The sequence below is a fragment of the Ochotona princeps genome, chromosome X, assembly GCF_030435755.1.
Source record: "Ochotona princeps isolate mOchPri1 chromosome X, mOchPri1.hap1, whole genome shotgun sequence".
Classification (NCBI taxonomy): Eukaryota; Metazoa; Chordata; class Mammalia; order Lagomorpha; family Ochotonidae; genus Ochotona; species Ochotona princeps.
The window spans coordinates 66,812,956-66,838,964 of NC_080865.1; the positions used below are offsets into that span (position 1 = coordinate 66,812,956).

General features: G+C 38.3%; 1 protein-coding gene across 2 annotated transcripts in view; it reads right to left on the reverse strand.

Moving 5' to 3' along the window:
- ZMAT1 (zinc finger matrin-type 1) overlaps positions 1 to 22,402 on the reverse strand; it is a 40,429-nt gene extending 18,027 nt beyond the window's left edge. Inside the window, exons 1-5 of one of the 2 annotated variants that reach the window (XM_058658786.1) lie at positions 22,109 to 22,402; positions 6,877 to 6,983; positions 4,356 to 4,457; positions 4,105 to 4,279; positions 587 to 880 (exon numbers count right to left, since the gene is read on the reverse strand). In XM_058658786.1, coding sequence (XP_058514769.1) covers positions 587 to 880; positions 4,105 to 4,279; positions 4,356 to 4,457; positions 6,877 to 6,983; positions 22,109 to 22,385 — 955 coding nt within the window. In that variant the 5' untranslated portion in view covers positions 22,386 to 22,402. Of the gene's footprint in view, positions 1 to 586; positions 881 to 4,104; positions 4,280 to 4,355; positions 4,458 to 6,876; positions 6,984 to 8,518; positions 8,747 to 22,108 lie in introns of those variants that run through there. The other variant, XM_058658785.1, reaches the window with a different exon arrangement.
- Positions 22,403 to 26,009: the final 3,607 nt, after the last annotated feature.

Here is a 26,009-nt window from a genome sequence, read left to right on the forward strand (position 1 = left end):
GGGAGACCCGGAGGAGGTTCCAGGTTCCTGGCATCGGACTGGCGCGCACAGGCTGTTGCGGCTCGCTTGGGGAGTGAAACATCGGATGGAAGATCTTCCTCTCTGTCTCTCCTCCTCTCTGTATATCTGACTTTGTAATAAAATAAATAAATCTTAAAAAAAAAAAAGAAGTGATATTACTTCAAATAGTCTATGCACTTGCTTCTTCACAGAAAATGGTACATTCTCATTTGCATTCTCAAGAATGTCTGGCTTAGCAAGGAAGAGATTCTTAAATATTATTTAATGAATGATTGATACAATCACATGATACTAAATTAAAATACTTCTTTATGTACCAAAAAACCCACACTGAACCATAGGAATATCTAGATTTGATTCTGAAATTAATGGAAATTTGTCTAAACCATTCTGGGCTTCATTTTCTAGAAAACAAACAAAAAAGTAGATTGATTTAAAAGTCTTTCATCTAAAATTCTACTGGAAAGCTCTCATTCAATAAGAGTAAAATGGCATAGTGATGATCTAGTACATTTTATAAAATACAAACTTCCTAGAAAGAGTTCTGGATATCTTTACTGTTTACCATTTGCATCTGATTTTCCTGGAAGAGGTTTCTCTCTTATCTTGTCTGCAAACGTCTTCCTAGCTTCATTTCTTTTGTGTTTTTTCCCAACATAGTGTTGTTGAGCCATTAATGGACTATTAAAAGCAGCAGGACAGAGCTTGCAATATTTGTTTGGATTATTCAAATCCTTCAAATCCAAAGTACTGCTGGTAGAAGAAGGCATAATCTTGTCTTTAAACCCAGCTGGAGGAGGCCTGCCAGCAAGGGACTTCGGGAAGATTGACTCTGAAGAAGTAGGAACAGGCACACCTGCTGAAATAGTTGTAATGAGAAGTGATCAACATTGTGTTCATGTATTAGAGCTACATTCATTATAAAGTGTTAAGAATTCCGAGATTTTCTAGAATCTAATTATTTTTGGACTTCTGCAGAAGAGAGCTGAGGAACAGAGGTACTCAGGTAAAAAATAATTTCCTCATATAAGAATGAAGATTTTAATATGTCTGTCATAAAAGAATCCATGCTCTGCATTAGGTGTTGCCCAATTAGATTAGCAAGAAGCATAAATGATCAATGAAAGCAGGAGAGCTCTCGTAATATGATTATTTGAAATTAGTAAAGGTAAATACATAGCACCAACCTTTCAGTTGGTGTCTTTCTTGAATAACATAATTAGATATCTATTTAATCTAGATTTCTGATGCTTGCATCAGAATAAGACAATCAGTTAATTCCATGAAATATTTTATGTTTTCATAGTTCCAGTTATTTCATAGTTCTTTTAAAAATATTTATTTTCACTAGAAAATCAAATTTAGAGAGAGAAGGAAAGACAGAGAGAAAAATTTGTCCATAGGTTCACTTTCCTAGCTGCAAAGCTGAGCAGATCCAAAGCCAGGAGCCAGGAGCTTTCTCCAGGTCTCCCTTATGGGTTCAAGGTCCCAAGACCTTGGGCCATCCTCTACTGCTTACCCAGGCCACAAGCAGGGAGCTGGATGGGAAGTGGAGCAGCTGGAACGTGAACCTGCGAGCATATGGGATCCTTGTGCATGCAAGGCAAGGATTCAGCCAATAGGCTATAACAACGGGCCCCATAGCTCTTTCATTTACTCTCTTCCCTGAGGTCAAATCAATGAATTTTGAAGACTGAAGATTTTTCACATCCCACTGTTTTTGTTTGTTGTTGTTTTTTTTCTTTATATTGACAAGCAGAAAACAAACATACAAAAATTATAGAGACCAGGCCAGAGGAAGATACCCACCGGCATACATTTAGCATAGGTGGGGGAGCAGACCAGGCTGAACCCGTTCACATCACCTGCTGGTGAATCCAAGCACCAGAATAGAGTGTGGGTCAGGCCGGGTTCAGTCGCGACAAAAACCAGTGCACATTATGGAATGGCAAGGTGGAGTGAGCCGTATCAGATGTGGTTGCAGCGCCCGAACAGCACATGTGAGAATCGGGGGTTGGGAGGGGCAGAGCCGGCAGGGGCAAAGTGGGCTCCCCTGCTGGACAACCACTCCCACTGGAAAACATGAGTTGGGATGGGGCAAAACAGACTAGACAGGGCTACAACACCTGTGGGCCTCAGGTGAGCTAGACCAGCGAAGGGCCAGGTTGGACCGACTGTTCCGACTGGTGCAAGCACAAATTAGAGTGGGTGAGGGTTGGTTGGTCTTTGTCGCAGTATCAGCTGGCAGAAGCTGGCACTGGGGGCTAATTCTGTCAAATTAAACTCCACAACCACCTGGAGAGTGCATAATCCGGAAGTTGGAGAGGCCTAGTAAGGAGATAGTGGACACCTCCCTCGTGGGTTACCATTCCCACTGGAGAGCACAGAAACCAGGACAGGGGCTGGGGTGGCTAGACAGAAAGGCACCCTCCAGTATGTGTGTGGACTGGATAGTAGGGTTGGTTGGGTTGAACTAGGCTTCAATGCCCATTGACATGTATGAGAGCTAAATGGGATGTGGAACAGACTGAAGAAATCTGTGGTACATACTGGCAAACATGGGAACCAGGGTAGGGTGCAGACCTGGTGGGGGTTATGGGGAGTCGCCCCAACTAGGCTGCAGCTCCCACTGGTTTGCGTGAGGGCCAAGTATGAAGTGGACGGGATTGGGCTGGACTACAACACCCATCGGTTCGCGCAGAAGACAGAGCTGGAAAACATAACTGACCCAGCAATTGCAACGACCAGCATGTGCATAAGCTGATTGGGGCTATGGACTGTGTCAGACCCTGTACTGGCAAGCACACACAAGAATCATGTCTGGGATCGCCTCACCCGAAGTTTGTTTGGAGATCCCTCCAACTGAACTGCTGATCTCAGAACCCCAACCATGAAGAGACTATATCAGCCAGTAGATTCTGAATAGATTTCATCGTGATTGGAACGGCAAGATTGGCAGCAATTCAGAACTGTTGAACTATCGACTGCTTAAGCAGGACCCTCAGAGTGCTCCTCACATCGGGGACCTGGGATGGGTGGGAGGCTGGGTGGGGCGTTTCCCTTTATTTCTCCCCTGACCCCAGATACAGGAAAAAATGGTGATATTAGTGTGAAAACAATTGTATTGCCCACTTTCCTGTAGCCCTTGACCCTTTGTTCCCTAAGTAACTAAGAAAAATTACAAAAATTAATCAATCAATTAATTAAAATGAAAAAAGATAAAAAATTATAGAGACTAGATTAAGTTTTAAAACAAATTCTGGTTTCATATATTAAGACAAAGCATGTTTTCACAAAGTTTCCTGTTGTGCTGACTTTGTTACATGACACAGGATGAGTTGGAAAGTAATCTTGGCAGATTGTCCATACCAGAAATGCTTTGATCATAAAGTGTTGAACCTGTTAACAATGTGGTAATTTATTCATTACAGAGGATTAATCATATTTTTATTCTAGCATATACATTTTTCCAAAATACAAATTCAGTTTTCTATGATGTATTGTTACACGTATGCTGAGCCAGCATCACTGAAATGAGGAAACAGGTAACATTTTGTAACTATATCTTTGGGATATATCCTAATATAAGTACTCAGTACCTTTCTTTTCTGTATTTATAGGAGGAGAGAAATGGGCTACCGTGATAGAAGCAGATTTAGTAGCATTATTTTTGCCAACAGGTATAGTCAGTGAATACTAAGTCAAGTTGAAAACATTGATGTGATAGGAGAAAAGTTGTTGAAAAGTATTGAAAAAAATGAAAAAGGGAAGAAGAAAGCACTAAAATGTTATGATTTTATGAGAACCTGACAGAGCTCTAGCTGCTTATTTTTTAAAGTAGTAGAACAAATGAGCTGCTTTTATTTGGACTTAGCAAACTGAAACTAACATTTTAAAAACAGCTAGTAATTGCAATCTCTATTTTAGATGATGAGGATAGAAAGATATTAATTGAACAGAAGAAGGAATAAGTTTGTTTTTCAGCCACAGTGAAAATTTCCCCAATTAAAAAAAATGGTTGGCAGAGTTGAAGAAAAATAGATAGAACCTGTATTGAAGTTAAAGAAGTAGATGGAATCTTACCCATTCCTGGCTGAAATCCTGATGTAGTTGCATGATTGCTTTCCTCCATTAACTTCTTCAGTTTTCTAGTATGAACTTTCCCCACATAGTGAGACTGAGCAACAACTGGGGAGCTGAAAACCATGTTGCAGATATCACAAAATCTGTTTCTGTCCATAACTCCACTCCTATCCATCTGAAATAAGCATAATCTTGTTTAAAAGATTCAGTGACTCAAAGTTTATAAACTCATACCAACACAGATGACTTACCTGGAAATTCTCATCATCCATCTTTATTTTTTTACCTGGAGTTTCAATTTGTTTCCCTTGCACTTGAATAAAATACCTAACATTTTCAGTATGTTCTTCACTCTGAAAAAAAAAGGTGTGATGTTGTTCACTCAGTAGCAGATTCCTCTTAAAATTCATGAATTTTAGTATATTTTGAGAAGAGTGTTCATGAATTTTAGTATATTTGGTCTCTATTAAGTTTATAAAAGAGTTTCACCTGCTTTGAAATATCTAAATATTGGTTAAAATTAAAACAACACTACAATTTAGAAGCCAATAATTTCTATATTCTTGTTTCAGACACACTTTTAGTTACTACACAGTGTGAAATATCTTCTTCCTTAGTTACAAATCTTGGCAGTGGAGTTCAACAGTCATCTTTGACCATGAGGGATCTTGCGGATGAAATCCAACTTATCAGAGTGGAAAGAGAGGAAATGATTAGTTCCCTGAGATGTCATGCAGCCTTTTATCATTCCTGAACTGTCTAGCTTTTGAATTCTTTTATGTGAAGAAATATATTCTCTTACATGAAGAAACAGACATAATTAAAAAAATCGATGAACAAATGTATGGCAAAACAAATGTAAATGTCAGCATGTGAAGAAGACAGCATTTCCTGAGCAAATGTGAGGCAACCACTCTCTGTAGAATTTTAAATTTTGAAATTTACTCATTACAGAGAAAAAGCATATATATCAATGATCTAGTTTTAACAAGTGTTAACATCTTATCACATTACTATTAATTGAAGAGATAAATATTGACAATATAGTAGTATACCTTCATACTTACAATAGTTTCTTCCTTTGTCTTTCCACATAAGTAGCCATTATTTTTAAGCTGTTGTACATACCTTTTTCATTCTTTTCTTCTACTAGTACATATGCATGCATCCATAATGTATTAAATAGCACTCTTTTATTTAAAAGAGAAGTTTATGAAAATGTAATCCTTCAGTATATACCTCCTATGATTCAGAGGCGATTTGTTACACAAGTGTCCATGTGTTTCTTGCTTGGTACCTATATGATGATGTGAGAAGTAGTGGAACTACTGAAGGAGAGGAGGTAGTGCAAGGTAATTAGATCATTGAGGAACCATTAAAGAGTTAATATAGTTCTCAATGCGACCTTGGTTAGTTCTCACATGAGGATTGCTATAAAAGAGCAAGACTGGATTTCTGTATTGTCACGCAATCTCTCTCTCTCTCAAAGTATGTTTCCATCATGTGCCATATGCCACACCACACAGTTGTGGGGATCCTCACAAGACCTGAGAAAATGCTGGGGCAAGGCTTTTAATTTCCCACACTTTAAACTCGATGAATCTCTTTTCTTTAGAAATTACCCATTCACCCACAGATGTCTTGTTATAGCATTAAAAATAGACTTTGATAATTTTTCAAACTGTCTTTTTAAACTAACATTACGTATTTTTTCAAAATGCTTTAAAAGGCATATGAATTTGAGAAGGATGGAGGAAGGGATGGAGGATGCAAATGAGAACTAGAGGAAGAGAAGGAGGAGGAAGAGAGAGAGAGAGAGAGAGAGAGAGAGAGAGAGAGAGAGAGAGAGAGAATGACATTCCATGGACTTACCCACTCCCCAAATGCCTGAAATGGTTGGGACTGGGCGGATTCAAGCCAGTAGCCAGAAACCCAATCCAGGTCTCCACAAGGGTTGCAGGAAGATAAATCACTTGAAGCATCACTGCTGCTGCACTACCATGAAGTTAGTCAGGAGTTGGTCTGAGTAATGCACTCAGGTATTCTGATGTGAGATACTGTCATCCTAACCAGTGTCCTAACTGCTAGGCTAAATGCCTGCCGTGGATCTAAAGCTGCCTAATCTATAAACTAAGAGAGCAAAATCATCAAATATTTTCTCTCTAGGCTCTAGAATTCTGTGGCTCTGCGCCTAAAAACATGTCACTAAGCCAAAAGCAAGGCTGGTTCATTTTGTATTTATACTCTTCCTTTACTATTAAGAAAGGATCTTGGGGGCCCGGTGGCGTGGCCTAGTGGCTAAGGTCCTCGCCTTGAATGCGCCGGGATCCCATATGGTCGCTGGTTCTAATCCCGGCAGCTCCACTTCCTTTCTATCTCTCCTCCTCTCTGTATATCTGACTTTGTAATAAAAATAAAATAAATCTTAAAAAAAAGAAAGGATCTTGGACTTAAATAATATATCTTGTTTCACATTCATAGTTCACTCTGCAACTTCACGCCTCGCTTATATTTACCACAAGAATGAATGGCATAGTGGCTTGATGGATAAAAAGGGAGGCAGAATGGTATAAAGAAAAGTTTTCAATTTCAAAAATCAAGTTTAAATCTAAGTTATCTTGTTACTGTCTCACACTGAGCCAATGTCTTCATCCATCAAAGTAGAATCATTTATTTCATAGGATTCTCATAAAAGATGACTTATAAAATTTATTTGTTATATTGAAAAACTTGTTTTAGATCCTACTCCCATTATTTGTTCCATCAATTTACCTCATAATGTGAAATCCTTTGTGATCTGAAATGTAGCACAACACCACATATTTCACAAAAGTTATCTTTTAAAAGTTCACTCTTTTCCTGTTCATTCCAGGCAGTATCTACAAATAAAGCGAAGATGATATATTACATTAACGAATATTTAGAGGTAGTAGTTTCATTCCTCTAATAGCACTTCAAATTTGAGTGCTTGTAAGGGTGATTTAATAGCTTTTTCTTGATAATTCAACCTAACATGCATATATTTAGTGTATCTCTCATTTCTTACATACTAAAGATTACTTATTTAGTAGGAAAAGCCTAGGCAAGGCATTCTGAAAGGACAGTTCTTGTATCGGGCACAGCAGCAACTTCATGAGCTTCCTGGAATGATCTGGGATACAAACAACAAAATCTTGAATTTAAGTCTTATCTTTTTGTGTTTTATAGAAGACAATCCTAAGAAGCGTACTGTTTTGTTTTTAAATGTATTGTTGTAGGACTGTCACTTATCTTGAGCTCTGGCTATTTCATATAATCTAAAAAATCACATCTTTATCTATGTTCCTATCTTTACTTTTGACAGCAAATAATGCTCTATCATTGAACAAACACCAGGATAGGCATTTGGCTAAATAATTTTTCAGACAAGCTCTACCAAGCTTCAAAGTAATATTCACACTCTAAGATCTTAAAAAAAAATGTGGGCCTGGAGCAACGGCCTAGTGGCTCAATCTTAACCTTGAATGCACTGCGATCCCATGTCGGTGGCAATTCACGCCCTTGCTACCCCACTTCCCATCCAGTTCCCTGTTTGTGGCCTGGGAAAGCAATATAAGATGGCTCAGATCTGACCTTGGGACCCTGCATCCACATGGGAGACCTGGAAGAAGCTCCTGGCTCCTGACTTTGGATTGGCTCAGCTGAAGCCATTGCGGTCACTTGGGGAGTAAACCAGTGGATGGAGGATCTTTCTCTCTGTCTCTCCTTCTCCTGTAAATCAGACTTTTAAATAAATAAATAAATATATATAAATGTGCTAAACTGTTTTTCCCTGTAATAAGAGGTGCCAAATTACTAGGTCCGTGTTTGTATCTAAAACTTTAATAGCTGAAATGTTTTGTGCCAAGGTTTGTTCGTTCATCTATATGGCATGAATCACAAAATATCAAAATTTTGTTTGTTATTTGGCTAGTTAAATAAACTGACACTATGTACACTTTTATGGAGAGATTAAGTGAATACAAAGGTATGGAAGAAATATAATACATCCAATCCCAACACTAACAAAAGTTAAATATATGCACATATAAACAGACATAAAAATGTGGAGTGATACAAAAAAATTTTAACTTTGGAAAGTAAGGTTAGAAAAAAAAGTGATTTAATACTTTACCCTCTGTGCAACTGTCTTAATTAGTGCAAAACCTACATAAGGATTTTTAATTAAAAACCATTAGACCAAGTGTCAGCAATGCAGTGGAATAAGATTCTCCAGTTTTGGTTCCCTCCACAGAAACACCAATTTGAACAACTATCCACATGTCAAAACACCATCACTAAAACTGAGAAAACTAGATAAGAGATACAGCACTCACTGAATGTAGCATGGTCATAAGATGCACTGAAGAGTATATGGCGGATGAATTTACATTACCTGCATCACTCTTCTTCCAGTCATAGGCAGCTTGGCATGGAGCAAGATATCCTGCGGATCAGGGAAGGAGAGGAATGTCAGCACCACACTTTACCTGAAACACCAACACTGGGCATATCCTTTAAAACTCAGTACCAATCATGTCCCAATAGCCTCAGTCTCTAGGCTGGTGCTTGGAAATGGAGCTTTCAGTCCTGTTCTGATGGAAAACTGGACCCTGCAGCCCCAGGCACCACACCTGCTTTAGTATCAGGCCAACCTCTGAAGTCCTACCCATCAGGCTGGCAAATGTGTACCTTGTCTCCAGCCCAGCCCCTGTGGCTATAGACTTCAGCCCAGTTGGTATCCATGGATTAACCCTCCAAACCTGCCCAATTACCAGGCAGGATTTTGCAACACTAGGTTAGATACTGTAATTCTGCCTTCCAGGCAGTATCATGTTGCATCTTATTGGGGACTTGGGTCTAGGTCTGTCACAATGGATCCTAGCATTCGACTAGCCCCTGTAGGTTTAGAGGGTGTCTAGGACCACCCCCATGTACTCAAGTCCGAGATTAACCCTAAATTCTCAAGACCCAGGCTACCTATCACAGACTTAGCCTCTCATCCAACCATCTGCTCACCTAGCCTCCATGGAGATCAACGCACTGTGGGCTGAAGCTCCATTCTGGTACCAGGATTAACTCAATTCCAGGATCCAGGCTGATTCCCATTGTTACAAGCTCCAGAGAATCCAGAGTCCAGGCCCAGTTAGTATACTTAAGTGCCAGAATTGATCCCCACCTCAGCAGAAGTTTTATGGCCACTCCTACACGTTTCAGGTTTTTCCCAATGATCTCAGGTGCCAGTTCTGCCCGAGAGCCACGCCAGGCCTTGAAAAATTAGGCTCAAGACCCACCTCAGCACACAAAGTTGGTCTCTGTGCGCCCAGACTTTAGGACAACTCTCACAAATATGGGATCTAGGACGTTCTTGGTAGATCCAAGCTCTAGGCGCAACTCTGAGGACCCACTACCAGAATTGCCCATTTGCTGATCCAGGCACTATTCCAAACTTCCAAAAACTTTCAGCGTCAAGCCTTCCTGACAATGTCAGATGCTATTCTCCAGATCTCTGGATGGGTTGACTAGTAAATAGCTTCCCCAGGCAAATCCAGACTATAAAGATTTCAAATAAATCAAACTCATGTGAGAAATCAATGTAGATCAACAAGAAACATGAAAAAAACTAGAAGATAAAATATCATCAAAAGAATACAATAACATCCCAGTAGCTGACTCTAAAGCAATGTAAACAGACATGCTAACTACCTGACAAAAAATTAAAATAATTTTTTAAGGAAATCCAGTGACTTTTAAGAAAATACATAAAAATGACTTGGTAAACTAAAGGAAACAATAAATTGTCAAAATTAGAAATTTAACAGATTGAAATTATATAGAAAATAAATTGTGGAGCCCATAAAATACAATAAATTCAATGAAAAAACACATCACAGCAAACTTGATCAAGCACAAGAAAAAATCTGTGAACTTGAAGACAAATTATTTGAATATATTAAAAGGAGAAAAAATATGACTGCAAAATGATGGAGAACACTTAACATGCTTTAGGGTACAGTATCTGAAGAGCAAATATTTGAGTCACAAGATTTCATAAAGGAGGAAAAAAGACAAAAAAATCCTTTAGAGAAATAACAGCAGAACATTTTTTATTATGTTTCTATTTTTAGGATTTATTTATTTGAAAGGTTACTGAGAGAGAGAGAAAGAGGGAGAGCGAGAGAAAGAGAGATTTTTCCATCAGGCCAAACCCTAGAACCCAGAACACCATCCAGGTCTCCTACATGAGTGACAGGAGCCCATGAACTTGGGCCATCTTCAGCTGCTTTCCCAAATGCACTAGCAGGAAGCTGGATCAGAAGTAGGGCAGCTGGTACTCAAAGTGGCATTCATATAGGACGCTGGCACTGCAAGAGGAGTCCCAATTAGCTGCACCACAACACCAGTCCTAGAAAACTTTTCAACTCTGGAGAAAGACGTTAAATATTCAGGTATGTGAACATCAAAAGGCTCTGTTGTGATTCAAACCACACAAGAATGCGCCAAATGATATTACCATCAAACTGTCAAAAATCAGAGAGGGTGCTAAAAATAACAACAGTAAGAAAGAAAATAACATAGCAAGGCAATTCCAATGAGGCTAGGAACAGATTCCTTATTTAAACAACTTAAAGGCCAGGTAAATGTGAGACGATGCATTCGACACATTGGCATTGATAACCTAAATAAACTACCAATGAAGAATACTGAACCCAAAAAACTGTACTTCAAAAACGCAGGAAAGATAAAAACTGCCTTACAAACAAAACCCGAGGAAGTCCATCACTACCAGACTTGTCTAACATGAAATGCTAAAAGAAATTCTTCAAGCTGAAAGAAAAAGATGCTGATTAGTAACACAAAAACATAAAACTCACTGCTAAATACAAATACACAATCAAATTCACAATACTCAAATATTGTAGTGGTGGGTAAGTCATTTACATCTTTAGTATGAAGACTGAAAGGCAAATTATTGTGAATAATAATAACCACAATAATTTGTTAAGAAATATACAACATAAAATACTATGATCAAAAATTGTAAACTGTGAGGGGAGAATAAAAATTTATTTTTTATGTGATCAAAGCTGAGACCAAAGGGAACAAAAGATCTTCAAAGGAACCAGGAAACAATAATTAATAAAAATACATATATATCTATATTAACCTTGGTTTTGAATTGATTAAATTCTCTATTCAGTGTATGCAGAGTGTTAAATGGATGAAGAAAGAAGACTCAAGTATATTCTACCTACAAAAGACTCACTTTGTAAAGACACAGTAGACTGAAAGTTAGGGAATGGAAAAATGACATTCCATGTAAGTGGAAAATAAGACAAAGCAAGAATTCACTATACTTTTAACAGACTAAAACCGATTATTTCTTTTTAAAAAGTTATGTAAGATATCTTCAATTAAGGCTCATTTTCAATAACACTCTATGGACTAAAAAGGTTTATCTTAAAAACTGGAAGATCAAGATAATTATAATTGGAAACATGTCAATAATGCCTGAATGCATGGTTACAAATTTATCTATAATTTATTTTGCATTTCATAATTTGTTGTTAATTTTAAGGTTTTAAAATACTTGACTTATTTAACTAATACTAAGTATATAAAAAGATTAGCTGGAATGTACCTCAGAATTTCATTTGTTTCGAAATAAACTACTACACTCAACCCAAGAACAGTGGTTTCAGCTTGAAATTCTCAGGAGCATCTTTTATGAGTAAATATTATTCTTTGATGGCAATATAAATTGTTAACTACAGAAAGAAATTTGGTGTTTCATGTGGAAGCTAAGATACCTCTGGGGATGCCTATCTCCCATATTGGAGTATCTGGATCCAAATATCAGCTTTACCTCCAATTTCGCCTTCCTGCTAATGTATCCTTTGGGAAGCAGTGGGTGGTGGCTTATGTGGGAAACCCAGATTGAATTTCCTGTCTCTTAGGTTGGCTTGGCCTGGCCCTGGCTGTTGTGGGAATCTGGGAGAGAAAATCAGTTGATGGGAGAAAAGGAAACTGCTAATTTAGAGGTTTAAAATTCCTAAAATTTAACACCCATTTGTTTCCTAGTTCAACCGTTAGACTGACATTGCTCCACTATTAGTACTCCTGAATTTGAAACTGACACTCCAGTTCGTAGACATCAAGGTGACATTTCTTTTTAACCCAGTGTCTCAATTCTGGCATTCCATGAAATTCCTATGAAGCCCATGAAATTACTATAACTTTTTCTTCGTAGTAGTATTGCTTGCATCATTGCTTTTGATTCATTTCCTCAAATACATTTTTTTTATTTTTCTTTATTAAATGGCACATTTCAAGGTTTAAAATCTCAGCAATTTTCCCTAGTATATCATCACTTCATATCAATTCCAGTTTACAATATTCTTTCTTATCTCCTCTTCTTAATTTCACATAACACGCCCAGTTGAGGCTATCACTGCATGTAGGCATCATTTAGCTTTCCTGAGATTTGTTGAGCCTAATTTCAAAATACTATCAATAGATAGAGAAAAAAAACAATGAAAACTTTTTGAAAACCTCTGCATGTCAAATAAGATAACTATCCTTTTAGACCTTAAAGACAAGGTCTAGGGTCTATTCTTTTATACTTAAAGACAAGTATACAGGGCATATGACATTTCCCAGATTCTGAAGATTAGAAAAATGGGGGTCAGTGAAACCAAAATACCATGCCACCCATCATTTGGTGGAGCTGAACTAGTTTAAGTTGCTTCATCTTGAGTCTTCATTATAGACAATAACTTCTTCATATGTTGGAAATGACCAGCTAAGTGCAAAATTATTAATCTCAAAGAATTTAAAAATTTCTAAGATATGATGCACACAGAAAAAGCTAAAATACAATACCAAAATATTGTATTGTAAGACATGCAGGTACAGGGATGTTCCCCATGAGAATGTTGGGAAAAACCTTTATAGAAGAGAATAAATATAGAACTAAACTTTAAAATGACATATAAAACCCAAATTTTACTTATTTTAAAAAATATTTTTTGAAAGTCAGAGTTACAAAGACAGAGAAGAGAGAGAGAGAGAGAGAGAGAGAGAGAGAGAGAGAGAGAGAGAGATCGATCTTCCATCAATTGCATCACTCCCCAGATGGCTGCAATGGCCAGCCCTGGGCCTGACTGAAGGCAGGAACCAGAAGCCATGAACCTTATCAGTGTCTCCCATGTGGGTGGCATGGACATAAACACTTGAGCCATCTTCTGTTGCTTTTCCCAGGACATTAGCATGTAGCTGCATCAGAAAAGGAGCAGCTACGATATGAACCAGTGTCCACACGAGATGCTGGAATTGCAAGTGGTGACTTTACTGCTATGCTGCAACACCTGTTTTGATAATCCAAGTTTTAAAGGCTGTAATAAAGCACTACAAGGGAGGAAAGATTATGAAAGATTACAATGGAGAGACTGGAATGGAGTTAAATAATAAAAGGTTTCATTAGAATTCTTGGATTTAATTGTGTAGTCAATAAAAAGGGGAAATGACTTAAAATGCATACACCGAGTCAGCTGTAGACTTGAAATTGGAATATTTTCCTCTATATTTTACATGAATGTGATGTTTAAGGAGATTCATCTGATACAAATTTCTTTTTTATCACCTTTGGTGGTTTGGTACTACACCAAGTAGTAGCAGACCAATTACCTCTTAAATTCTGTGTCCCAAAATGCAAAAAACGTAATATATGAGTCTTGGAGAAGTTAAAAAAAATTTGTTCAGTATTACAGAGCCAGTAAGCATCAAAGCCAGGATTCAAATCTAAGTCTGCCCAACATTTCCATAAGAGCAGGATCTTATAAATGCTAAAGTTAAATGAGTGACTGTCTCTCTAGGCTCAGCATATGTAAGAAACATATGCCCGATTCACAAAACTTTCTCAATAAATGTTTCTTTAGACTCCACTCTATTTCCAATCCTCCTACCTAAGACATGACTTCTGGACAACCAAAAATCAATGGCCTATAACAAGTTCTGAAAGTGAGACACCAAACTTGTGCTAGCATAGATGCTTCTCAGCCTGGCTCAGGGTGAAGACAAAGAAGGAAGGCCAATCTCAGAAAGTCGATGTTAAATGAATGGTCATGTGAGTAGATGACATTAGTTTTAAGATGGATGAGATGGGAACTGATGCTACAAGCACTCACTATATGCCAGAGACTTAAGTAAGTGTTCTGCAAAGACATGGGGCCAAGGAGTTGATTCTGGTGGGAATGGGAGGCAAGGCATAGCTGAAGAAACTTAAGGGTCTATATATTTCTGTCTTCCTTCTTCTTTTTCTTTTTCTACTCTTTGCATGTATTTTATCCTCAACTCATTAGACTGTGAAAAATGTATTTTTACTTATTGGTTGTTAAATATTAGTTTATATTGTTTTTTAATTCATAAAGCAATAATAAGAGTGATGAAAAGTGTGGAGAATGAGACAAAACTGAATTACACTATTTATGCTTTTATTAATTAGCTGATATGACTAAGAACAAATCACAGACTTGTGGGCTATTGTTTCCAAAGATTTTTTGAATTTGACATTTATGAGTTGCTGATGACCATCAGGTGAAAAAGACTGTATTGGGTCTGGTATAGTGGCATAGTACACTAATCCTCTGCCTGTTATACCACCATCCCATATAGGCACTTGTTTGAGTCCAAGCTTCTTCGCTTCTGATCCAGTTCCCTGTCTATGGCCTTGAAAAGCAGTGGAGGATGGCCCAAGTCCTTGAGACCCTGTACCCATGTGGGAGACCCAGAAGAAGCTCCTGGCTCCCAACTTAGAATTGGCTGAGTTCTGGTCATTGCAGACATCGGGAGTGAATCAGAAGATCGAAGATCTCTCTTTCTCTCACACCCTATTCATAACTTTGACTTTCAAATAAAACAGATAAATTTTTAAAATAACCTCCCTGCATTTTCGATAGGAATATATAGCAAAATTGTAGTGAGACATTACAGAGGACCCAAACATTTAGATGCCTCCAAATGAAACTTTACAAAAGTCTTATTTCACAAAAAAAAAGGATGAGTTAGAGGACATCAAAAGTCAAAGGGCCTCAATATTTTTTCCCTTATTCCTCCATTATCTTCATTTCCTTACTGATGTCCCAACCCTAAAGCTTGTTCTAACATACTTCTTTATGGAAAACAAGCATTGCATTTTATTGCTAAGTATAATGTTGTACTTATGAATAGTGTCAAAACTAATTTTGTAAGAATAATATCTTAGTTATAACTTAGGTGTTAGCAAGATACATTTTCTTCCCTGATAAAAAAATTCAAATTCCATCTCTACCCATGACAATATAGCCTTGAGAAAATTATTCAATCTCTCTGAACTGGTTTGTCACCCTCAAAAATAAAATAGAGCATATAATTTTTGAGTCTCAAAGTTAAGATAATATTAAATGAAAGTTTTTGAAATGTTAAGCACATATAGACACATGATAAAGTATGTCTGCCTATTTATCTAAAAGCTTAAACCCTTTTAGCTCAACATTTTATATAATCATTCTATTTTAGATCAAGTTTAGTTTGGAGATAACCTAATCCTGCCAAACCTAATATCTGTTGTCACTTTCTGACACTGTAATTCATTGTTGTGAAATGCTGTCCCACGCATTGTAAGATATCTAGCAGACTCCCCTGCCTCTATAATTGAATATCTGTAGCATTCCCTAGTTGTGAAAACCAAAAATAACTACAAATGCATTTATTTTTTTACTGTCAAATGTCAGTTATGGGGCAAAACTGTCTCCAACTGAAAACCAATTTATAGTCTAATGTCCTCAATTCAGAAATTAGGAAGCTAAGGTCCAAAACAGTTATAGGAAATAAAGGCTTGGATGATCTAAAATTCAAATTATAACTCTAGATTCATAAAAACTCTAGTAGTCTTGGCAAAAATACCATTAATAGCAGAAGAATGTTCCAAACTCAGTAAAATAAAATGATAAGGGCTAACAGTTCACATTCTATGGACTCAGTCATTACTAAATACTTTATGCTAATACAAAAATATTTAATTAAGCTTGTACCAGAATATTTCAAAGGTATAAAAAGAAGATCTTTATTAGATAAGAACTTTACTTTGTAGTGATCTTTGTTGGACTGGGCCTACAGCAAATAGTAGCAACACAATTATATGAAAGTAAAATACTCTTAACATTCTGAGTCTAAAATGCAGTTATCATATTTGAGATTTTCTCCTAGACTATTATACTAATGTAAAGTACAGCATTTATTGTTGTATCAAAATGTAATGAATTTGATCTACTTCTGCTTACGGAATTATAGACTATATAGGATGCCTGAAGAAAGGGATCAGATTATCATATTTCCTCATTTATAGGTAAGAAAATTTTCTGCAAAGTTTAAGCTTATTTAAAATAATGGCTGTCCTTTAGGTTTAACTGGATATATTTCATAAAATTCATTTTACTTGTACCTTAAATGACAATTAGATTTAGTTGTACTACATACCCAACAACCATCTCAGGACAACTGATTATATGTTTGCGGGAAGAAGTTACTTTCAGTTTTGTTAACTCTTTGCTAAAGTGGAAATTTCATAGTCCAGCTGATTATGATGCAAAAAACCAAAATCACTGTAAAGAATTTTTCGTATATACTATTTTAAAAATATGAAAAATGAACAAAGTTCAGAAAGGTTAGATACAATACTATAAACATACATCTCATTTTTAGATTTGAAGTCAGACAGTAAGAAACTTGAGAAATTGGGACCAGCATTTTGGCCTAGTGGGTAAAACCACTGCGTGCTGTGCCAGCAGTTCATATGGATGCTTCTTAGAGTTTCAGCTGCTTCACTTCCAGTGTAGCTCCCTGCTAACATGCCTGGGAAAACAGCAGGTGATGGCCCAAGTTCTCAGGTCCCTGCACACATATGGGAGACAGAGGAAGATTCTGGTTCCTGAATTCTGACATTGTGGTAATTTGGGGAGTGAGCCAGCAGATAGAAGATTGTCTGTGTATGTCTTTCCCTCTCTGTAAATCTGCCTCTAAAATAAATAAATAAACCTGAAAGGAAGGAAGGAAGGAAGGAAGGAAGGAAGGAAGGAAAGAAAGAAAGGAGGGAGGGAAGGGAGGAAGGAAGAAAGGAAAGAAGGGAGGAAAGAAGGAAGGGAGGGAGGGAGGGAGGGAAGAAGGGAGGGAAGGAGGAAAGGAAGGAAAAGAAATTTAAGAAACTTGGGCTGGGATTGTGTTGTAGGCAGCAAAGCTGCCACCTGCAATGTTAATATCCATTATGAGAATGCCTGTTTGGGTCCCAGCTGCCCCACTTCCCATTCAGTTCCTGGAAAATACACTTGGGATAGCAGGAGAAGATGGTTCAAGTGCTTGGGTCCCTACAACCCACATGGAAGATCCAGGTGGAGTTCTGGGCTACTGGCTTCTACCTGGCCCAGCCTTGCATTTATTCAATCTCTCTCTCTCATTTTCTCTCTCTCTCTCTCTCTCTCTCTCTCTCTCTCTCTCTCTCAATGAAATGGATTTAAAAAAGAAAACTTCACATGGCCTTCATAATATTTTAAAACCTTATAACCTTAGGAAAGAATGAGCAGAGTGCAGCATTAAGTTATAGGAGACTGGGTATTTCCAAAAGATTTATGACTCCCTTTTTCCCCCTAGAAGTCATTCCATATTTTTAAAGTTTTCAGAAACAGTACCTGTCCAAGAAATTCAGATGTTTACCTGTCACCTTGATGAACACTCAAAGCTATGATGCTTTCTAATTACCTTAGTTTTTCATGTTATGAAATTGGCACATCACTTTGGCAATTTTTAGATATTCAATTTAAAAAATGGATTCCCACAGCAAAGCAATTACAAAATACAATAGAATTAGTAAAATAACTGAGAACACTGGTTTTAATATACATATATACATAAAATATTCATGGTGTTTTCATTTAAACAATGTCCTTGACCTTCATAATCATAATATCTCTGTGGCTAAAGCCAAAAGCTCAGGGGTTGTGCTTGTTACGTGGGAAACTGAATTGAGGTTCTTCCTAAATCTATTAATTTTCTCGATCCCATGACAGTTATTTTACATCAGAAAACCACTAAACACATGCCATTCATACCAACAGGTTAATAAACATGAACAAATCTGCAGCTCAGACTCATGTCAGATGGCAGAAAATCAGAATTCTACCCTAACAGAAACATGAGGAATAGTGTATTCCTTATTAATTAATTAATTAATTAATTAATTAATAAGGATCATACTTAAATTGGTGTTCATAACAAGCTTAGGGAATTTTTCCTCATACTGGTATCTTAAAAAGGGAGAGTCTAAAATGAATACTTGGTCATTAATCTCCCTTAAAACATGTCCAGCTTGCCAGATGCAGAAAATGAAAAGAAATTCTGACACTTTACTAATTATCCTTTCCAGATACCTGTGTGAGATTTATAGTATAATATGCTTTCATGTGTTTATATTATATAATACACTCTGGGCAGATTTATAATAAACAATGGAATGGTCCTGATAGTTTGCTGATCCATTTTCCTACTTATTTATCATTTCACTCTCAAGCACGTAGTCAGATCTTTAATGTAGCTGTATTTATTTCATCTTTTTATCCTCAGCCCTAAGCATAATGTCTAGCACACACAAATGTGTTCAGCAAATGAATCCTGAATAAATGAAGAAAAGATTATTAGCTGGATTTTCTTATTGGGGGCTTACTTATATTTGATTTGAAACTTTACTAAATAATGTGTAGACAAAGGAAAACCTTGTATGTAACTATTATGCAAACTGATTAATAACTAAATGAAAATCCAGAATTTCTTCTAACCTCGGGGTTTATATAACTTTCTTTTCCACAAAAGAAAGAGGTAAACGGACAAAGGATTTTTGTTCATTTGTTTGTTTGTTTGTGTTTATTGTAGTTTAATGTGTGTATGGTAACATCGTTACTGATTGTTAGAGGATATCTATCTGTTAAGATTTCTTATGATTGATGAACTACTGTTTTAATGCACATCCTTGGAAAAGCCATCAAAAATATCAATGCAGAATTATAATGTTCTGTTTAATATTTCAGATCCAAAATCAACTTCAGTTTGACTTTTCCAATTTTTCTATTCCAGAAATGTCAAAACCCAAGTCCAAAAAGCTTGGACATATTCAATGTCACAAAGTCATGAAAATTAGATGGAAATAGATCATTCAACCAGACTCCTATGTCAGGGTTCTTCATTTTATCACCTAGTACTAGCATAGATATGGTATTGCTGCTACTTTACATATTTAAAGGTTTAAATGTTTACACATGAGGAAGGTACTTTAAAGTAGACAGGAAAAGACAAAATTAAGATATAAGTCTATTTTGGTGCAAAAAAAAAAAAAAGAAATTGATGCACTTTTTAAAAAATAAGCACTTCCCGTGAACTACTTATGAGCTTTTTAAAATTTATCTATTTACTTATTTATCTATTTCTAGAGGCAGAAAGACACAGAAGGAGACAGAGAAACTTCAACTCCTATCTTTTGGTTTGCACTACAAATGCCTGCAATAGCTGGGGCTGGGTCAGGTAAGAAATGAAGAGCCCAGGCAGGATCTAGCAAGAGGCCTCAATGACTAAATCCTTTTTGCAAGTGCCATGATCCCACATGAGCACCAGTTCATATTTAGCTGCTCCACTTACCATCCTGCTCCGTGCTTATGACCTGGGAAAGCAGTAAAGGATGGCCCAAAGTTTTGGGACCCTACATTCACGCAGGAGACCTAGAGAAAGCTCCTGGCTTCCCATCTGCTCAGCTCTGCCCATTGCAGCCACTTGAGGGGTGAACAAGTGGATGGAAGATCTTTCTCTCCTTCTCTGTGCAAATCTGATCTGTCTTTCCAATAAAAATAGTAAATCTGAGAAAGAAAGAAAGGAAGGAAGGAAGGAAGGAAGGAAGGAAGGAAGAAAGAAAGAAAGAAAGAAAGAAAGAAAGAAAGAAAGAAAGAAAGAAAGAAAGAAAGAAAGAAAGAAGAAAAAAGGAAAGAAACAAAAAAGGAAAGAAACAAGAAAAAAAGAAGGAAGCAAGAAAAAAGGAAGGAAGGAAGGAAGGAAAGAAGGAAGGAAGGAAGGATGGAAAGGGTCTGAAAACCCAATCCAAGTCTCTCAATACAGACAAGGACCCAAGTATTCGAGCTGCCACCTGCTGCCTCTCAGCATCCACAACAGCAGGAAGCTGGACCTGTGGGCACAGCCAAGCCCTGACATGAGATACATCATCCAAACCTGTTTTAACCACTACTCCAAATGTCCATCTCTCCATGGACTTTTTAAAGACTTCTTGTATGCATGGATTTCAACTTTTTCCACAAAAATATTTTAATCCAATTTTCCAAAAGCTTTTCTGACATACTCTTACATATTTAGAAATATTGTGAACAATTCATTTTTTAGATGAGATTCAAATCTCAACCCTTACTGTGAACACACCATTGTGAATCGTGTAAATGTTATGTAGAGAAAGTTTGGCACAAAATTTCAACACTCAAGAGACTCCATGTTTTCATTCTACACCAATGCTACAAATTCAGGCTTACTGACAATACCAAATGAAATCTTTGTTTCACAGACCGTCTTTACTAACAGGGTTCATAGGTAAAACTCATTACACTGAAGTGTATTTCTACCTTTCAGATTTATTAGCTAGAAACTGTAGAATGTATCTGTTGCAAGTGTTTTAAAGGTGTATGTATGTCTTTTAACTACTACAGCATTCCTCCAAAATTAAAAGTGTGAACGGTTATGCAATAGCATACAAAAAGATATACCATTTACGAAAAGGAAATTATTTGGGGGGATAATTTTTACCAGGTTGTCCTATTCCTACAGAAATCTAGCTAAATTATTTTTACTGTGTGTCCACATTCACAATTTTTCAATTTGTAGGCAAGTTGTAAGAATACGGTAACAAGCAAAGACCGACATTACTAAATGCACGATGACAAAATGCTCTGTTGAGATCTGCAGTGGATTCAGTCTCCATTATCTAGGAACATTTCAAAACATTTTAATAAAGCATTTCAATGACAAATTTTACAGTTTGCTATTAATAGGCTGTTTAGTGTACTTACGGTTAAGTACACATACAGTGAGATAATGAAAAAATATTTTTTGTTAGGAATAATATGTGTTTGTAAGTACAAGAGCACTTCTTAAAAACAAAACCACTCTGAAATTGGGCCCCTAAACCTTGCTTTACTAGGTCACAACCTTAAACAACCAAAGAAAACTCGCCAAAGTGATGGGAGAAGTTGGTGCTTCCGTCAAACTTTGATAATTTTTTCTCCCCAACAGAACCCACTTCACCAGTTTCTACAATCCTAAAATCCAAAGGATCCTACTTTAAAGTTCAAGTATTCGAGCTAACCTTCCCAAATTCCTAACTCAATCGCTCCGTAAAGGTACTACTGAGTTTCGATACCGCGGGACAGTTAATTTTCCCGTCGAAGGAATTTTCTCCCTCTGATTTATTCAGCTTTTCTTTTTCTGCCCTCTTTCTCCAGCACTCCCCCTTGACTTTTCCTAACTCTCGAAGGCCACAGTCCTTGGAACCTCTCATCCTGTTTTTCCCAAATCACACCTCAGAGTCCCAATAACACACGAAGGCGCCTGAAATATGGTGTGGTCTTTTTTTTTTCCTTCAAACTCCTGTTTGCTCGGTATATTCAGCTTCTTTGCGTGGGGGCCTCTATCCTTCTCTGGGGTCAGGGGAAGCCCCTCACTGCTTCAGAGCTCACACACTGGGGGGCTAATACGACGGGGCGGGGCAAGACAGCATGGCCTTTACTGCGCCACAGTAGGTGGGGATGGGGAGGTGGGATGGGAGCGAAACGCGTCCAGCCCTATTTCGGACTGGCTGAAGAGAGGCAGCGAAGGAGATGGGGCCGTCCCCGCACCCAGGAAGGAAACTCACCTTCTCTGAGGGAAGGGCGGGTGTCTACTTTAAAACTACTGCCCCCCCTCCCCGCCGCCGCCATAGTGGAGCCGCCAAAGCCGCTGCCGCCGTCGCCACAGCCACCGGCAGGCGAGTGGGCAGAGGTGGAGGTGGCGGAGGAGGTAGGCACAATCATAGCCGCCGCCGCGGCCGCTGCCGCACGGGTGCTGCGGAAGGAGGCGGCATAGATGGTGGCTTCCCGAGGGGAAGACTCTCCTGTCAGCGGCGTGACTCTGTTCGGCGGCGTCACCGCCATCGCAGCGAGCCGCGAGCCGCGAGCCGCGAGCCGCGGACGACCGCACTTGCGCCTCACGCTGGTTTTGCTAGTTTAGCCCCGCCCCCTGTTGGCCCCGCCCCCATCGCCCCTCTTTTCCTTGCCTCCTCCAGAGCCTCGTTCTCGCCCCGTCTGTCCAATGGAGACCGGTTAGATCCATAGGCCGCCTCCCCCTCCCCCAACCGCTTGGCATCGCAGCATTCTCTGACGAGGAGACCTTGGCCGAGTGAAAAGAGGAAAAAGCGCGGGAAGTAAAAACACGTGGACATCACACAGTGAGGATTCTTTGGAAGCAGCTAATCTAAAACCAATTTAAGGAGGCAAAAACGAAACGATTCCAATCGCAAACTATCTTCAAATACTCCTACATCTCCGTTCTTAGAACATTTACAGATAACTGAAACAAGCAGACTCTTGGTCATGGCGCAGTGTCTTTATGACCCCCTCAAAGAACTGCATTGCTTCATCCGTCTAAATTTTGATAAACTCATGAATTTGATACCCAATAGAATAAATGGAATATTAGTGTTAATTTAATCCCTGTTAGCATCTTTCCCCCAATTTTCCTTCCCAAAGAAACTGATTTTCTTTCTGATTCATGTTTATTACGCCCTTTATCTCTTAGCATACATTCGTTTCACATAAGGAGATACCAAAGTGGGATTATTTTATTGTCTTCAAATTCAACACCGAAAACTTATGTTATTAAATGGTGGCTTGAGACTCATTTATTTCATTCCACACTAATTTTCAAATATTCCCTCATGCTGTTTGTAGCTGTCAGCGCTGTACAATATCTCATCCACTTCCTTGCAGCTCGGCATACCTCCTGGAGCATCGGGGGCAGCTTTTGTCTGAGTGCTGTCCTTTCCCATCTCAGTTCTGTCACTGTCCTCCGAGTTCTCATTATTTCTTGTCAGCTGTAGCATCTGCCCCACTGTTCACCTTTCCTCTCATCCTAGTTCCTCCAGTGTATTTCTATAATGTCATTATTTATCACTGCTCACTCAATGCTTATTTTAAGTCAAGGTACACAGTTTGGAATGACCAGTTTCTTCCCTTCACCTCCTTGATTTTATTCCCCACTTCGCTCCTCTTTTACTTTATGGTTCAGCAATACCAAATCTTATACACTTCTATGAAGACCGTCTAATTTTACGATGAGAATACTTCAAAAAGTTAATGGAAAAAGAAGTAGGAAAAGATGAGTTAATTTTGGTGTAAAATTTGGGGGCACATTTTTCTGTTTATATTACTTGGCAAGTGTGCAACAACAACAAGCTGTGCAAGGATTTTGAAGTTAATTTTACACCAAAAGAAATTTGTTCTTTTCATTTCATTTTCTGTGGAATTTTAAATGTGCTATGGGAGATACCCTTCCCTCTTATTGAAATGTTGTTTTCCATGTTGGGCATCAGCATAAGAGAACACTTGTACCTCTTGAAACTCAGATAATACTCATGTATTGCTTTTCAGTGTAACCTATTATGTTCCTGCTTAAAGTTAATTTTATCCTTTTCTGTGCTATACTTGGCTGGTGCATATTTTTATTGTAATAAGATGTACGCCATGCCTCTCTTCTCAAAAGCCTGGGGCTATTTTGAGACAAATGGCTTTTATTTTTGACTCCACGTTCTCCAGCTGGGTAAAGTCTTAGAACAGAGGTCCAGAAAGCAATGGCGTCCAGGGCCCAGGCCCCTAAGCTCCTAAGCCTGGACTCAGATAGGTTTTCTCTTACACACAATTGGCTGATGACATCCTCGCCAACATTTGAAAAGGGCATTTCATGAGAAAAAAAAAGTTTCTTAAAAAACAGTTGAAGATTTGGCAGTACTGGCTGTACAACCCTGACTGGCAATAACTGGCTAAAGCTGAATAACTGAGATTTGGAGTGCTGGATCTTTTTTTTTTTTTTTTTTAAGATTTATTATTATTGGAAAGCCGGATATACAGAGAGGAGGAGAGACAGAGAGGAAGATCTTCCATCCGATGTCTCACTCCCCAAGTGAGCCGCAACGGGCCGGTGCGCGCCAGTCCGATGCCGGGAACCAGGAACCTCTTCTGGGTCTCCCACGCGGGTTCAAAAGGTTCAGGGTCCCAAAGCTTTGGGCCATCCTCGACTGCTTTCCCAGGCCACAAGCAGGGAGCTGGATGGGAAGTGGAGCTGCCGGGATTAGAACCGGCGCCCATATGGGATCCTGGTGCATTCAAGGAGAGGACTTTAGCCGCTAGGCCACGCCGCCGGGCCCTGGAGTGCTGGATATTAAGAACGTATCTTCAGGACGTATTTGTAATACAACTATTTACAGAAGACTATCTGGGTCAGTAGGTAGTTGCTCTAGTCTTCTATCTTGTCCTTTCCTAAGTTAATGCACATTTTTCTCATCTAGGAGATTAGTGAAGAAATATTCTGCTGAAAGCCATTATGCCAAGGCAAATTCCAAAATGGACATGTTTCAATGCTTGTGGTACAAGGGATGAAGTCCCTCAAAAGCAATGATTGTCAAAACATGAATCATAGTCCATTTGTACAGGAACTACTCATTCAAAATCTTTAGAAGAGTGTGCTATTAATCACCATTCAGCTAAATTTAAAGATAGGGAATTAGGTACTTAAAGAGGCAGAAATGTTAGAAAAATAAAATCCAAGACACTTTTTCAAGATATTGTCGGTGCCACTTGGAAGCCATTTCACCCTCTGCTATGCTCTCCCCTCTACTGTAGAAGCTGGAATTCTGTGCATCACACTGTTCAGACTTAGGATCAGCAGAATTCTGAATATGGTCTAGGTCTCACCAATGATCTGCTTTTGTATAATATTTTAATACAAGAATGAAGATAGCAGCTATTCTTTATATAGAATCCAGCAGATAAAAACATGAACTTTAGAGAGTTCTTCTGCAAAATCTTGTAACCAAAGATTTCAGCTGATGTGTGAGAGAAGCAATACTATTTCCTGAATTGTGGAATTTGATTTCTCCCTTCTTAAGTTCTGTGTACAATTATTTGTCCACTCTTCCATTAAACTGTAACAATAAGAAAGAACATAACACATAAATTTCAAAAGAGAGTCTGTATTTGTCCTAGCAATTAAGATACCCGTTAAGATGTGGTGTCTCCAGCTCCTGACTCCAACTTCCTGCTAATGCAGACCTTGGCAGGCAGAAGGTGGTATCTCAAGTAATTGGGTTCCTGCAGCTGCATAGGCACTTTAATTTAGTTCCCAGCTTCTGGCTTTTCTTGGGCTCGTGCTCATGAAGTAAACTAGCAGATAGGAGCTTTATCTCCATGCCTGTTTCATTCTGTGCCTTTTTTATCTCTCTCTCTCTGAAGAAACAAAGCAAAACAAAACACTATGTAGTTAATTTTCTTCCTCTTTATCAACTCCATTCCGTGACATGCCACAACATGAAAATGCCACCAAATCTCAGTCGCATTATGGTAATAAACACTGTACTATTTCTTCCTCTTATCATGTACTGTTGCTCTTTGCAACAGCAATGCTGTTAAGTGAATGTCAAAGTAGCATCTTCCACAGGAAACAGGAGGTATGATGTGAGAGAGAGTAACAATTTATGAAAGACTGTTGTGGGCCAGAAATTGTCT